Source organism: Columba livia, chromosome 6 (genome assembly GCF_036013475.1).
Source record: "Columba livia isolate bColLiv1 breed racing homer chromosome 6, bColLiv1.pat.W.v2, whole genome shotgun sequence".
In the NCBI taxonomy this organism is placed as follows: Eukaryota; Metazoa; Chordata; class Aves; order Columbiformes; family Columbidae; genus Columba; species Columba livia.
In genome coordinates this window covers 9,209,867-9,227,238 of record NC_088607.1, presented here as the reverse complement: position 1 = coordinate 9,227,238, position 17,372 = coordinate 9,209,867, and the positions used below count along the sequence as shown (strand labels likewise).

Here is a 17,372-nt window from a genome sequence, read left to right as displayed (position 1 = left end):
TGGCTATTTGCTACCACTATCACCTTTCACTATTAGGCATAAAAATTCGAAAAGGAAAGAAAAAAGCAGCAGCCTCAGCCCAGCTGTTTCTACCTGGAAATACCATCAAACAAAAAACCTACCACTAGTATAAGAAACCAACAACTGGGCTACAACTGACGGGTAATCAACAAGAAGAAAGAACAAGGAAAACCGAGTGTGCAAAGGAACATGTGATGACAGGACAACACTCACAAATCTCCAAATGACAATTATACATTTTTAAGTAGCAAGGAAACCACTTTTCCTTTTTGGTTTCAAAGCAAAACCCCTCAATGCTGCAGCCCTTAAAGTACAAATAAATAGGAACCGGAAAGAAAACAGCAAGGAAAGCTACAAGAATAAAGACAGAGAATGCAAGAGTTTATACACAACATGAAACTTTTACAAGGACTCCCCATTACACAAACAGATATTCTCTGATATGAATCAAAACACTGATTCCCCATTGCTTCAAAGGCTTTATGCTTAGGTCAACACTGGAGCCAACAAATCCATTCACTTGGTTTCTGCAGTCAAATAATTCCTCTTTTGGTACCTATCTACTTTTTGATAACTTCTGCTAGAAATGCAAGTTCACAATGTACTACTGTTACTCTAAAATGAAACGAGCAAAAGCAACAACCTCCACTGATGATCTCACTCTGCAAGCAAAGAGAACACACATTCACTGCAAGAAAAACGATTCAGTGTGATAGTAGCAAAACACGCTAGTTCGTACTTAATTAAAAAGCTGTTAAGAAAACCCCAATGTTTTGAGACTAGTGCATTTAACACAGTCAATAACCATATGATAATTTGCAAGTCAGTTAGTTAAGAGGGAAGAAAAATTCATCTTCTAGTATCTGTTCCCTCTTGTCATGGGTAGTTCATAATCCACACACTCAGCTGCAGAAAGAGACCATCTCAACATAAAGCTGAGGTACAATCTTTTTCTACAGCAGTTACTCTGGTTTAAGTTCTTGCTGACACTTTCTCCTGAATGATCAGAAGGGGTTTTGGCTCATTTTAAGCCTTTTCTGAAGTACTTTTCGAAGTGTTATAAACCCAAGAGATGTGCAGTCGTTTCAGGTATTACGGCCTCAAAGATGCTCATCACTGCCCAGCTGCTGCAGTTCACCACTCCCACAATAAAAGTGGTAAAATCCGATGGGTGAACTTCCATTTTGGTTACCACACCTAAGATCTTCCATCCAGTCAGCAACACAGATAGTATTTCTCTTGATATGAAAGGAACTGGTGAAAAATGCACCCCTGTTAAGAAGGAACATTGTGAAGGACACTAAGTTCTCATCTTATTGCGTTAGTTCCTTCTATAAATAATACTGTGAATTAGTATTATAGAGAAAGATTAATCTGTGTGGAAGCAGAAATACAATTATTCACATAACTCAATTAGTTGCAGAGCAATAAAATGCTACCAACTCCATATCCATAATATCTCACACTTAATCAAAGTGTAGGTTTTGTATCAAATGCTTGGGGAATTTGAATAGTGACTGTACAAATCTGTTAAAGCATGAAAAGTAAATTATGATGATTCAGTGTTCCCTGCAGACCGACTCTAATTTTCAGTGGTACCCAGAATATAATTTACCACATTAAGAATGTTCACAGCCTTTCTGATTCAAATACACTGGATTTCAGATCTATCTGCCCACATCTATCTGAAACTTTTCACGACCTGAGCAGATTCCTTTTTCCCTAGTGCTGCTGGGCAGTACTAGCTTTCATGTTCTAATTACTAAATTTTAAACAGAAATAAAATGTAACTGTTTGTCATAGGATCACAACTTATTTTCACATCAGAAATATCCAAAGAAATCAAGTGGAGCAACCGTCAACAGAAGTTCATCATGATATTCAAATGTCTCTTGAATACCCAGTTTGTTGTGCCTACCTGAGGCAACCAAATATAGCAAATACCTCCTTATAAGGCCAGAGACAGAAAATCATACTAAAGAAAGGGATCCTTCTTTGTAATCAAAAGGTTTTGTTTGAAAGTAGCTTAAAATGATCAACATTGCCAGCCCAGCAGTAGCTACGTGAAACAGAGTGCAGTGTTTCGCATCAAACATACAAATACAGCAACTCTCAGATAATATCCGGACATCAGATACATATTCGATAGCAGCTCCAGGTCTTTCCAGGTTTCACATCCATCTTTTATTATCCTACCCATCCTTACAATGACTCTTCCAAAATCAGGGGAGTTCTAAGGTTATGGTATCACTCTTGTCCAAAATACCGCAGTAAGAAAACAGAATAGTTTAGTGTCTTTTACGATGCCATCAGAAGGCAGCAAAGCAACTAAAAAAGGCAAATCCTGACTCAAGCAGATGAGCTGTTTTATGTAAGGATACATTGCTTGTGCATCAGACAAGCATAATGCACACTGAGTGACAGCAAAGTGCCAGGTGAGCACCGGCCGACCTTCTCGCGCTGTTTTGCTGAGCTCGCACCTCCAACCATTTGCTCTGCTCCTTCCGCAGGGCCGATCATCATGTGAACAGTGTGACAAGAGCGCCTTGCTCCTCGGTCCCCTCTGTGTGATGTCTGTCTCGCCCTCAGGGTCCGTGACCCTTCTGCTCCCTGTGCCACAGGAAGATGTAATCACTGCCACGTCCACTTAAAACACCCAGGGTAGTAACTTCTCATCTTGGAATTAGCATTTTGAGATTAGCCCAGCCCAGCTTGCCCACATACCTTGAATAACAAGCCATCTAGTGAGGCTGCCACACACCCAGCGTGGCATGCGGAACACTTTCTGTCACCTCAGAACACTCTCCTCTGCTGTGACAGGACTGCCAGCGCTCACACAACTGGTCTGACCAGTCCTCCGTCCTACAGCTCACAATTAGCCTGACACTTTAACACACCTTCCTGCCCTTGTTCTAAAGTGGAGGAGACAGCGGATGGTGCTTCCCCACAGTGCAGAAATACAAAGCAAAGCAAGTGGAAACTCATCAATCCAAAACCTGGTGATGCGAGTAGCAAAGAAGGAGGAACTCGAACGCAGCTTGGTGGAGTTTCCTTCGCAGCAATAACGGGTCCGGTCTGCACAAACAAAACAGCTCTCTGCAGAACTACAGCAGAATACAGACAAGTTGTGCCCTTCAGAAACAAAACTTCGCCTTTTTTTTAATTCTAAACAGACACTGACACTTTTTCTCATCACAGATACGTTCTTCAAAGACGCAAGGAGCATTCACAATTTTCCTCATTATTTCATGGTATTCACAAAAAAACGTTTTAAAACATTTAAATCTGCATCAGCACATACAATGTCCATTTTAAATATTACATTAGTAGTTGGAGAAGTAGCTAAACTGCAGCCACAGGACACAACACTAAAGGCCCGTACTGGCAAGGGTTGCAAACATTTCTCATACTATTGTAACTGAGATGTGCTTATCTGCTAAACTGCTGACAGCACAACTGCCTGGAATTAAAAGCAGGGAGTGGAGAAACTGCCAATACAAGATATGAGGACTTTTAAGTGCAGAAATGTCTCACAGGTATGTAAGGCAAAGAAAACACTAAAGAAACAGTATTTTTATCATTCACTTTTTTTTTGCACAATAGAAACATCCTCTATTAACTGCTGATCAAATGACCAAAAAAAAGAACAAACGTGTCAATCCTTAATTTAAGGTCTTCAATGAAGTATGTGATACAACATAAGTATTGACTATCTAGGGAGAACATCAAGAACCTTCACACATGGTCCTGTATAATGTCAAAATGCTACATGATGTTAGTTGCATTTCTGGAATTAAAAACTCTAATAATAGAACTACATCATTGCTATGAAAATTATGGTAATTAGGTACTTGTTTAAAACTTAATTTGTACATCGAAATGCAAAAAAGAATTCCCACAGGAGACATTGATATAATATTTGAACACTCACTTGACTGCTTATTAATCCAAGATTAAGCTACATAAAATAACCGTATAAGAAAGCATATGATCAGACACTAATATTTAGCTCCTGGACTAAACTCATAGCAATTACCTGCTGAAATAAAAAGTCAATCAGCAGCTAGAAGACAGATACCACTAATTTCAAAAGCTCCCCCAGTTCAAATTCAAATTCTAATTTTAATACAACTGGTACACAGTCTGGTAAATTAGGTTATAGAATTTACTTTGACATACAGTAACAAAGTAAGTTTAATTATTCTATTTCTAACATTGCTCTTCCAAGCATACTGATAGACACAGGTCTCACAACACAAGCCAGCAATGGATAGCTTTTACAGGTACAACTCTAGAAACAACATTACAAATAAAAAATACTTCAGGCAATACCTACACTGAATCACCACATTAACTCTGCTGTTCCAATTCACTGGAAGAAAACTTCATCTGGAAATTTAAGAACACTGTATTTTCCTGTATCAGCAGACAGCTAAGACCTATCATTTTAATATCAAAATTTTAGCCCTTTCTCCCTCCCTTTCCCTTTTCTTTCCCCTCTGTCTGCCCCTTATCCAGTATAAAGTGAAAGAAAATGCAGCAATAAAGATGGAAGACAGAGAGAGGGAAAAAATAAAAACAGAAATATCAAAGTTGTTCCTTTCCACACATTCTTTAACAGTAAAGTCTCACTTGAGAGTCCGTTCACCAAGCACAGAGAAAAGCAGTTTCTCAAACAGTCAAGCCTTCCATTTCCTCTGCTGAAAAGGACAGACGCACATGTTACAGAAGCTCTGGACACTCTCACCCCTGGGCTGCCCATCAGGTTGTCCACCCCACCAGCCTAAAATCTTCCCCCCCTTCCAGCACTGCTGATTCCCAGCCACTAGAAGGTAATTCGTGATGAAAGCAATTCCCTATTTGCCTCTGTCTGCACAAACCTAATTAGGAACACAGCCTCTCCCACCATAGCCTGCTATTCTGTGATTACAGCCACACACTAAGAACCTGGTAAGTTTTAATTCAATATTATGCCATTTCAAACTGGCTGCCTTGTCAATCTTCTAATGGACCACGAGCATGATTCTTTTAAATACCTGACTACAAAGGACCCAAGCTATCAATATTTATGTTGTAAATAGTTGAGAAGGAGGAAATTACTTTGCTTCAGCCAATTTCTAAATACACGTGAGACTACATCTAAAGAAACATACTAAATGACAGCTATAGGAAGCATTTTCTGAGGTGTGGCTGTCTAGAAGAATTCACCAACTGTAAGTGAAAAGAAGAAAGTGCGTGTTTTGTCACCTAGTAACTATCACAATGGGGCTCTTTTAAAGTAAACAGACTAAAGAATGTCAGAAGTGTGTGCCTGGGTTGGTTCTGTAAGTAAACAGACTGATGGCCAAGGTCCCGAGACATGAAAATCACTGCTACAAGAGGAAATAATATATTTAAGGTACAAAGCTTAAGCATACTATAGAGAAAGGGGCAAAAAATGGTAGGAGGGATTAATGCTTCACGGGTGTGTCCATGTACAAAATCACGTTCAAACAAGGGTGGATTTTGAAAGGAAGTGAAGAGCATTGAGGTGAATGACTCTGAGGCACAAAATCTTCTGAAAGGGGACTAATAACAGGAAGTTAATACAATCAATGCAGTTCACCAGACATTCAACCATGCATTATACAATATAATGGCCAGTAGCAGTCAATTCTGACAGTTCTTTTCAACAAGAAAGGGTTTTGCGTTATCTTTAGGTGGATGTGTTTCTCTCGTAGCTGTGCTCCTGAAGCTGATGAAGAGGCAATCGTCTCCTCTCCAAACAGATATACACACAATCCATGAAACAGTGAAAACACAATCCTCATCATTAGCAAAGATCATATATGCTCTTCATCTCTGGATATGTAAAAAGCATCTAGACAGGTTTTCTAGGATATGAAACAAGCTCGTTTTTAAATAAAAGTACAATGTAAATTTACAAAGCCATCATTTTTCCCCTTCCATTGCGTATCTGTCACAGCAGAGTACTCAAATTTCCTTCAAGTAATAAAGTCTCAAAATGACCCGCAGCTGCAATACAGCCGTGACACATGTCAGGGAGTAGGTGGGGACAGGCAGCGGAGCGATCAGCGCTCCATGGCTCATGGGCAGATGGTCTTAAGTGCCGTGACCAGACCAGGCAAGCAGCCAAGTGACACAAAAATCTGGTGACACCAACACAAGCAGCCCAATTCACACTAGTCCCCACTACTCTTATATGGATGTCACCTCGACTCATGCATTTGCGTCACCACTTCGGTCTGCGCCATAAACTTGCTAAGGAAACACTGAGTATCTCAAAACAAAGTCCACATACTTACAGGAAAAGACCTACCTAGAAAATAAGCCCCTCCAAATTGCTTTAGAGCAATTCTCTCTACACTGTAATTTGAGATCCTTATTTCATGGTTCTTTCTCAAACTGCACTGTGATAACTCACAAAATTGCTGCCATTATTCTTTATTTTGCTTTTCAATATGGCACCTTCTCAAGATAAGCTCCACCGAAAATCCATCACAAAAATCTAAGCAAACACCCTTAAGCAGTAGTCTCTTCAAAGCCTCTGTAATACTCACTAACCTTCCATAGTGGTTCTGGTTTCTGAACTCATGCTAGACTAAATTAAACTTAATTTACTATGCAATTCAGGTTTAGTGTGCAGCTTGCCTTGACAGCTCCCAGGAGAAGGGACAGTGCATGTCCTTTGGCCAGATTCTTATGAACATGGCCAGAACAAGAATTTACCCTTAACATCCTCAGCCTGCCCAGTGAAAGCAATTTTGCTCAGTACTAGTCCAGAAGACTCGGGCCAGCGCTACATAACTCAAATAACCAGCTGTCTATCCCAGGTGCTGTGCTACTATTCACTGTATCACATTCCAACTTATTTTACAAACATCTTTCCTTCTCTATGTCCTCTTCTCCAATTCAACCCAAACCAACTCATTTGATTTATACATTTACACAGATCTTTTTTTTTTTGCTAGCAGATCCCAACAGTGTGGGAGCGAGGGAGGAAAGAATAACTTCATTTTGATGCTGGAGGTGCCAGAGGCAGACGCGAATCATTCCGTGTTTGGCAAAGCTGAATTTAGGAAAGGGGACGTACAGCTTGCCTGCATATTTAGAAAGCTATGGTTTTTATCTCTGTATTACCCAGGTGTGAGAGGCACAGGAAATCCTACACCCCAGTTAAAGAAGTTAGCAATGTAATGCTTTCATGATGACCTTGCTGTTTGTCCACCTGCAGTTCTTGGGACACCAAAGTGAGCACCAAAGCCCCTGAAACTGTAGCTGGTCTAAACAGATACTAAAAACTGTTTCCGCAGTTTTCATTACTCTATCTTTCTAACAGCTGCCAAACATCAAGAGGTCTGTTCACTGACATGCATTATATTTAAAGGCAGAAATATAATAAACTTAATTGCATACCTTTTTAAAGCTGAGCCAATAATAAAAACAGCAATAAAACCCCAATATATACACATACAAAAAGGCTACTAAAGAAATCCAAACTTATAGGTAAATCTACAAATGGGGGGGTCTAGAAGAACAACTTTTTTAAAAAATGAAAAATATTAGCCTCATAGAATTAAAGCTGTCAAAGAAAAAACTGATTGTTTTTTCGGAATGACCCAACAGTAAATTAAAATGCAGTCATGTGAATTTCCAAGAGGAAATCGCATGCATTTTACAGCTATTTTGAAGATTCACGCTTACACTTCAGGTCATGTTGTAGTACACTTTGCCATGACTCCAGCCCCCCAACTATCAACTGAAGTTCTCAACAACACACCCAGACATACCCACCGACATTCACGGTTCTCCTGGACTCAACTACAAATGGAACTTCCACGACAGGTCTGACACTGTCCTGTGTCTTGACGCGAAATGCACTGAGCGCTACAAACTCCCCTTCTCCAACAAACACACAACTTGCTGGAACTTCATCCCTTTTTGTTAGGAAGGAAACTAACATTTACTTTCCAAACAACTGAGGGTTGACTTTTAATTCAGTAATACTGAGTTTCAAAATATGCCTTTTTTCTGACATTATTTAAAAAATGGAGAAAGATCAGCAATGTCCTAAATCTATCCTGAGATAACAGGTTCACATTCATCCCTTGGAAATTGTGATTCAGCAGCAATTTTAATTTTAAAAAGAAGGAATATATAGCATACATGCAAATGCATAATTAATATGTACTTCACCACTTAAACAACTCTACCTCGGATTCGCTCACGTTAAACACATGTAATATTAAATCCCAATCCACAGCTTGATTTTTACAAGTGGTTCATTACACTCAAGCAGAATCCCAACTCACAAGCACCTCTCTTCATGTAGGCACCTACTAAAGCTCACGAAACAAACACATAACTTTAACAAGACCACATTTATCATTTATACTTCAATAACTTGCTAGCTCTTTCACCAATCATTGCATTATAGACTAAAGGCTCTGGTAAAGAGATAATTTTTATATTGCCTTACATTTCAACTCACTCATCTGTGACATGAAGTGACATATGATTGAAGTTTCAGCAGTTAAAAGGCTTTACTTGATGAAGCTCTGATGTTCATCAGAAGACCCAACAAAAGCAAACACTGCACATAAGCACCATTGGAACAGCCCAGTTACAGACCCACTTTCCTCTTGCAAGTTCCTGGGCAACAAAAAAATCAGAGTACAAGTGATTTAGCCAGTCTTCAATTGTGAATTCAAGTGCTAATATGAGATGCAATAGAATCCAGTGTAACACTAGAGATAGATTTTATTTCAAAGAGTTAATTGGGATTTATTGGCCGAAGAATACCAAAGAGAATGATAATGATTTTTAGAGTTTTCTCGACAAGGCAAGACATATGAAGCAAACAGCAAGCAAAAAAAGGCTTAAAGGAGTTACATGCAAAAAAGCTTCACAAATGCCTTTATTAGGAATGCCATAATTTATTTGTCTGAACAGTTTGTTCCACAAAGGACTATTCCTCTCCTTTAAATATCATGCTACAAAATATCCTATTAGAAACATAATTGTAGATGAATCACAATAAAATAATAAGTACTTTCTATTATCCTTGAACACATTATCCTAAGACGAAGGCATTAAAGTAACCATTAACAACCAGACAACTATTAGAATCATACAACTGCTACACCATTTCAATTTAGATTTAATTTCCAACTTACGACACTCAGGTAAGACATGAAACTGTAGGACAGCTTAGGTGCTAAACATACAATTACACTCTAAAATCACTTTGTGGGGTTTTGTTTTGGTTTGTTTTGGGATTGTTTTGTTTTTTGCTTACAGTTGTTTGTTGTAAAACCCAAGACAGGCCAACTGTGACTCACAGCATGTGTGGGGAAGCTGGAACACTGAGTCCTCCAGCCCAGGCATAACTTGACCCAGCGCCCTGATTCAGCTCACACAAAGACCTGCTTTGATGCACATGCCTGAAGGGGAGTGGAAGGGCGCACATGCACACTGGGTACTCTCAGGATTTCCTTGCTTTTAGCAGTTTAATACTTATCTCGATTATTTTTCTCTTTTTCAATCTGATGATATAAACACAGATTGCATACAGTGCCATGGTGCAAAGCTCAGCATTTCCATCAGTTCTTTTAACATGAGTCAAGTACTTTAGAAGACACGGTTTACTCAAACTTTATCTTTGCTTCTCTTTGTTCATGTCACAAGTCAGACAGTTGAGCAATATAGTATGAATCCCTTCAAGGCATCACTAGTTTTTCTACCATCTCATGCAAGTGGTTAACATTATGGTCATATTAACTCCACATATGGAGCCAAGTACAGCACAACTCCAAAGTAAACTTCACCAGTTAAGGTTTAACAAGTGGGACTGGATTTGATCGCATCACAACACAAGTCATAGGGCACACCTTGAGAGTGTTATTTTCTGTCTTACTAGTCCCAAGGTTGGAAGCTCATGGGGAAAACAATATTCAAGGAACAGCATCCTTTCACTGTGAATTTCAAATGAGACTTGGATACTTCAGGGTTTATGCACAGACTCACGATCTTATGTTAGCCGATTTTCTTCAGCACAGAACAACTCTTATCCTTCTAAGCAAAGAAAACCAGACTCTCCTTGACCAACAGATGCAATACCAGCTACACATCTACCGCAACCTTTCAAGATTTTAGCATCATGCCTTCAACTCTGCTCATGACAAGGCCAGTACCACTGCCACGACACTGTCTGCATTCACATTCTGACACTGGTAACAGCACCTGTGCAGAGAAGGTTTAAAGGGAGGGAGAGATATCAAGTTTATGACCAAGTTCACAACCTGGACAAAGCAGGCAAGACCTATGGCAGGTCTTTTCCACCTACAACTGAGTCATAACCCTTGTTCACACTGTAAAAGTTAGAGCACTGGGAGAACTTCTTACAAAATTGTAATATAATGGTATTGGTAAGACATGGGCCTTAGCATATTTGGCATTGAAGATGCCAGCATGTTTGCCATCAATTGATGCTTTCAAATGTTGTTTCCAGAACGTGCAACACGGTTGTAAAATTCCAACTGCAGCATCACTGTCTGCCTGACCACTGCATACTGAAAACCACCACTCATGATGTCGGTAACACTCTGCTGTTTTCAAAACTGACCTTCCTATGGAGTTTCTCCAGTATCCTGGAAACAAACAAGCAAAAAGTTTCAATCCTTTAAGGATTTGAATGAGTCAACTGTAAGTTCTATAGGAAATCGACTTTTGCTAATTAATATAAGAGGTAGTATTATATACAATATTATTATATTTAAAAAAACAAACAAACAACCAGTATTCCATTATTTACTCATCTCTTCTGACACTGTTTCTGATGAGATTTCTTTTTCCCCCTCAATTTAAGGCATCAGGGCTATGACTTGAAGAGTTACCAGTAAGGCTTCCCAATATTGTTTTTGGCAACAGGAAAATAAGTTCAGAACAAGCCAGCCCAGAACTACGTAAAAGATACTGACAAGTACTGGAGCCCACATGTTAACAGCAGTTGTAGGTTACTAATTTAACATATTTGTCCTGCATAACAAAGCTATTAAATCCAGAAAAGCACTTGCTTTTTTCCATAGTTCTTTAAAAAGCCAGCTTCAGGAAATTCAATATTAGCCTTGGGTAGTGATAAGCAACATGCTTGCTAATTAATACCAAAGAAATAATTCTCTATATTTGATTCTTCAGTCCTTTTCTCAATACTTTGAAATAACGAACCTCACAATACTAACAAATATCTGTCAACAACTCCAAGTCAAGTCTTTTAAAACAACTGAAAATATTGGTTTTAAGCCAAGAAATGGTGATTGAAGAACTTCTGAAAAAGATGACTCAATGGCAATACAGAACAAGTTTACTGTTTTTCACAAAACTGATGACATTTCAAATTTACAGTCTCTTGAAACACATTCAGAATTTCAGCTTCTCATACTTTTAGAGCTTAAACATCTCCCATAAAGTCAATGGCAACATAATCATTCATAGCAGACAGTAATTAGAGCAATTACATTTCCTCATCAATATAAAAATGCAGCTGTGGCTCATGCTACTGCAACAATTTCCTTATACAACAAAACATACTGGGACACTGGTCAGATGGCTTTTAAGTATATTCTGCTTGCAATATTTTAACTTCTGAAAAGCAGTTTTACAAGAAGATAAATAAAAACAACAATAAAGCCAGGCTACTGCTATTTCTAACCTTACATGAAGATTTAAATTCCGCAAGGTCTTCTCCTGGTCCGCACAGAGTCTCACTGGAAGTACACTGCACCAGACTCACCTGTGCAGACCGTTTTCCAGGACAAGAGCCAAAAATCAGCAAGCCTACATCATAATCACCTTGCTAAAGTTGCAGTAAAGCCTCCTGCTTTCTAACCTAGAAGGACAAGCCGCTTTCGCAAATACCATCTGCAAAAACAAGGACACGTACCCTACCGCAACGCTGCAGCCGGCTCTGGAAAATAACCTTCACACCGGTGTAACGGCAGATGGGTTTTGTTATCGAATTATTTAACCACGTAGCAAAACCAGAACACAGCCAACCAAACACGGAAACCTAATTAACAACGTGGAGAAGAAAGCTGTCAAGAAACAAAGAGACTAGGAACCAGCACAGGAGCCAGAGACACGGCCCGGGAGCTCCTGACTCCGAAGGTGCTGCTAAGGCAGGACTTTACCCCCCGGACCTCGGGTCACTCGGTCCCTCTCCTCCCCGCGGAACCTCAGCCTCACCCACAGATCTGGCGCGACCGCTGTCAGCCCCGTGTCCCCACCTGCACCCGCGGATCCCCCGCGGCGGCCCAGACAGACCCCCGGGGAAGCTTCCCTGTCTCCGCCCCCGCGGCCCCCGACAGCCCGACGCGGACACGTCCCGCGGGGTTCACCGCCCGCTGACTCCGGCTCGCCGCGGGAGGCGGCTCATTGGCACCGCAGCCCCTCCCCGAGCCCGCCGGGGAGCGCCGAGCTGCCCCGCACCGCACCGCATCACATCACATCACATCACATCACATCGCCCCGACCCCGCGGATGCCCCCGCGCCGCCCCCTCGGGGAGCCCGGCAGCGCCTGCGGGGCGCCGGCAGCGAACACCCCGCACCGCCCGCCCCCCCCCCAAGGCAGCCCCTCACCTGCTCGCTAAGAAGGCGGCAGCTCCCCCATGGCGGCAGAACCCCCGCGGCCGCCCCGGCGAGCTGACACATCAACAAAGATGGCGGCGGCGGCGGGCGGTTCTCCGGGCCCGGAGCGCGGGGCGGAGCGGCGGCGGGGCCGGCCCGCAGTGGGCGAGGCCGGGGACAGTCGCCCGCAGGCGGGCTGGGGCGCCGGCGGGGCCCGTGTTGCGGGTTGGCCTGAAGAGCGGTGTCGCTCCGAACCGCCGATGGGGCGAACGGGCACGCACACCTACCAGGAGTGCACTGGTGGGTTGAAGGCAACCAAAGGAGACAGCTGGAGGTGCCCACAGCTCCAGGAACTGAAGCTAATGAATTTCACACATTAGATAATTTAGAACATGTGTATAAGTATTATTTCAATCAGGATCTGAATTTTTTTTTTCCTCTTCTTATTCAAGCACACATTACAACCTTTCTGGGCAAGGGATCTCCTGTGAGGCATTTCATGGTGATAACCATGACCGCAGCCCAGAGAAACTGCCATATCGCAGGCCTTCACTCCAACTCTTTTGGGGGAGGTCACAGATACCTCCTCTTTTGGCAAGATCGGTGCACACGTGATGATTAGTAGCATCTCTTCTTCCCTAAGAAAAGAGCATCCAGTTTTCCAGAACCAAAACCTACACAACGTCAAAAACCTCTGTGCCCACATGCCATGTAAATCCAGTGATACTAATGAAGAGTCCAGCTTCAGTTAACACTTCATTCCTTATTCTGACAGGATTTTTAAAATCTGAAAAATTCACTGGGCATCAAAAACCTGGAGAATGTTTCAGTGCTGGGAGCAGCAACTTTTCTGTGGAACACAAAGCTTTATGGAATCCAGAGCACTACATAAATGCCATTATATTTTATTTAATAAAGAATACATTGGAAAAAACACCGTAGCAGACAAGCTGTTAAGTGAAAACAGTTGCACTGACTATAGCGGATCAGCTAAATTTAAGTACTGGCATCTTTCCTACAGGAACTTCTTGAACATAAAAATAGAAAAGCAAATTAAAATTAAGAATTATTTGGGTTTCAAGGGACTTTAGGAGCTTATCTAGTCTAATACCACACGCACAGCAGGGCTAACTTGGATGTTAGATCAGATTGCTCCTTTATTTTGGCTCATTTATATAAAATCATACACATACCTATATGCTTTATACCTATAAAACCCAGCTACGATTTCTTCAGTTCATACCTTGGATGACATTGAAAGTAGAATGTGCTGCATAATTTTACTTACAAACATTAATTGGGAGCATTATTTCAGACCAAGTTATTTTTCTACTTATTCTTTCCAGGTATTTGGAATTTCAGAGCTACAAATGCAAATTTTGGGGTACTATAAAATGTTCCCTTGAGTCTTCTTTACAGATCCTTAAAAACAACACTGGGATCTTAGAGAACATCAATCTGCAAACCATTCAGAGCTATAATAACTATCTTTGCATGTTCATTAATTTGGGAAAGATACAGTGCTCCAGATAATTAAACGATATCATAACCTCTAAAGCAGTGAAGGAGTCAGATGAAGGCATATGTGTGTAAAAACATTATGTATGTGACAGCATAAACTAAAGTAGGTTCCAGAAAGAACTTGTGGCCTCAGCTTTAACCTCCAAATAATATTTTGAAGGCAAAAATCTAGTCCTTGCTTTGCTTATATGATGCTGCACAGTTCATATTGCTAAAAATACATGAAAATCAGATGTGGAATAAAGATAAGCAAAAAATGTCCATTTTTAGAAAGCAGCGTGCCATGCAACACCAACTTGCTAATTGTCGTGAAGCCCAAGACTAAACTTTGCCTTCAGAAATGCTTCTTTGCTGCCCATGTTCTGCAGCTGAGAGGCAAAGTCCCCCAGCCTGGCTGCCCTGTAACACAGTCACTTCAGTGCCCAAATGCTTTTTATTTGGTCTTCTCTTCCAGTTATTTAAAGGCAACTGCAGGGGCACAAGTGTACTCTGGCCCCCATCCTCCTAAGATTTATGCTTCTGCTTTGCTGTACGTTAATCGTGTGTGGCGTAGTGTGTCCCACCAGACCTGGCAGAATTTCAGCTGATTTTTTCACCTGTCATTCTAGACATTTTTTTCAGCAGGACTGAAATCCGGTTAAGAAAATTCAGCCTGGTTAGCAGAGTTGTTCCTTAAAGGCAGATGAAAAGGATTTTTTCATACTCAGCTGGATTCCCCATGGCTCTAGTCCCAGCACGGATGCCCAGGCAGATCTGACTCTTATAATACCTGTGCTTAGGCCAAATTTTCATCTGAACAGCATCTTATCCCCAGGAGGCAGACACGGATACTTAGGGAATGATAATGACAGGACATAAGAGAGCCCCTTCACCAAACTGTCTGCATTCATAATAAGAATGACTGAATTACTGTAACTCTTAGCCAGACAGCTCTCACCTGGCATGTACAAATGCAGAGGAAGGCAATTTCTGAGTGAGAGAACTTATCATCTGAAGTACAGACAGTCCTACACGACAGACTTCTGCTGCAGACAAAAGCTCTGCATTGCAGAGGGAGAAGCAGAATTTGGCCCATATTTTCAAAAGGTTGTCGTTCTGCTCTTGGCTCATGCTTTGTTATCTAAGAAAAACAAAAGTAAGTGTTCATGTAATTGCTCACTTTCCAGGTGACATCTGTTAATTATACATAGTATTTTTAAAACTTTGCCCACTGAATGGGCTTACAATTCTGTCCTTTCTCCTTCAACTAAAGAAGTTTTGAAGGAAAACAAGCTGGCTGAAACAGAAGATGTGCTGAACACCCCACACTCCTCTGGGACCGCTGGCGTTGGAGGGTCTTGGGTGGCATTGCCGAGGAGGAGCTGGGAGCAGGGTCCAGGCTGGCTGACTCCTGTCCTCTGCATTCGTCAGAAAGCTGGTCTGTTATAATGCAATTACTGCAGGCTGATTGGATCCCTGCATTTTGCATCATGGCAAGATTACATAAAGAGTTATTATTTTCTTCATTAGGAATTGCTTTCATTGTCTAACTAATTTATTCTATGCAAGCATGGTTTGACAGGGTCTTCAGGGAGCACCATCCACAAAGGCCCAAGAGCCCCATCATCCCTCCATGGGGACAGCAGCACTGCTGAAGCTGCAGTCCTGTGCTGAGGCCTTGCCACCACTGCCTTGTCTGATCTATGCACAGTATAGTTAAATCCTACATGTGACTGTGATTATACAAGCACCCCAAGTAAGTTATACCTGGAAAAAAGCTATTTTCATTGTATGTTGTTGGACTGTCCTTTGTTCAGCATGTGGCACAGTGGTGTCCCAGCTGTTTCCTAGGCACTTAGATCCTACAAATTAGAGCTAATGACACACCGGTACAGTTATTACAGAACCTACATGTAGGCAAGCCCAAAGCTCTTACTGAAAATTGCAGGCAAGCCACATCAACCTCCTGCAGGTCCTGTGATACTGTTCCTGATGTGCCTCCATGCTAACAGCACTCTCCCCAGCTGCTTTTGACACTCCTTCGTATTTATCTTTTTCCACTGCTGCAGCCAGACCTGTTATTTTGTCTTTTTAGAATTAATTTTACTGCTGTCATTTCCTGCCCTTTCTTGTTACGGTATCCTGAGGCACTGAAAGTCCCCAGTGACTGATATCTAAAACACAAAAACAATGAAAACAACATTTGCCCTGGCTCAGTCATTCTCTGCCACTTCTAATGGCAAAAAAACTTCATGCCAGTTCACATGCTGATAAAGTTCTGTCTCCAGTGGGATACTTGATTTTCCTTTTCATTGCGTCCTGTCAATATATTTCCAGCACGGTCTATAGTGTTAATTAGTGTCATTTCAAAAGCCTGTTCAAACTGGCAGCATTGTTCTGATTCAGCAGGCCTTGGGGATCAAAATGGCTGGCCAGCCAGATGTACTAGAAATGTGGTTATTTTAACTAACAAAGATAGTCTAATTCTTTTTTTTCAAGAGAGGTCTGAATAATAGAGAAGCATTTCTTAATGCTTCACTGAGAGCAGTGCTTCTTAAACACAAGGATTATTGGGCTAATCTTGCAGACTGGGGAACAAGGTGCAGGGAGGTGATGGAGGTTGTATGATCATAATTTCCCTGTCTCCCTCCTCTGATGTGAAACACTGGGCAATTTGGCAGATGGATTTCCTGAAATCCCACCTAATCCTACCTAATTTCCCCTCCTGCTTTCAGAGCAGCCTTCCATACACTCAATTTCTAGTCAGATTGCATCTGAAGGCTGGAAATTCATTGGAGCCATGAAGAGTGTTTCTTCTGACTTTGGTAGGTAGTATCTGAACCGTCCAGAAAAAGCTCAGCAAACCTTTGATGTCTTGTTCTCTGTTCTTCTGGGAATGCTTACCAGGGAACAATAGTTTGGCAGACAGGATCCTAGACTTAAACATTGAAGATTTAGACTGAAATGTTGTCACAGCCAGACTCCAAATGCCTTTAAGGCAAAATAGCTGTGCTTCAGTTTCTTCTCTGTGAACAGAGATAATTATTCCCTGCCGCACAGAACGTGTAAGAATAAAATCCATCACTGATTTTATACACTTTAAAAAGTACAATAGGGCAGGCACTAAAATAGACCAGATTCATTTATGTTTGGTGAAAGTTTAATTGCATAGCACTGGTAACACCCGTGAGCATGTCTAAGTAGTAGCATAACTGCAGTAGTGTTG

At 41.3% G+C, this 17,372-nt stretch overlaps 1 protein-coding gene across 4 annotated transcripts in view; it reads right to left on the bottom strand.

Moving 5' to 3' along the window:
• Window positions 1–12,915, bottom strand: part of CCDC186 (coiled-coil domain containing 186) — a 37,889-nt gene extending 24,974 nt beyond the window's left edge. The window contains exons 1-2 of one of the 4 annotated variants that reach the window (XM_065066958.1): window positions 12,659–12,766; window positions 11,963–12,088 (exon numbers count right to left, since the gene is read on the bottom strand). Coding sequence is in view for 1 of the 4 variants with exons in the window: in XM_065066956.1 (XP_064923028.1) it covers window positions 2,502–2,544 (43 nt within the window). In the remaining 3 variants the exon portion in view is untranslated. The other 3 variants (XM_065066957.1, XM_065066956.1, XM_065066959.1) reach the window with 3 other exon arrangements.
• Window positions 12,916–17,372: the final 4,457 nt, after the last annotated feature.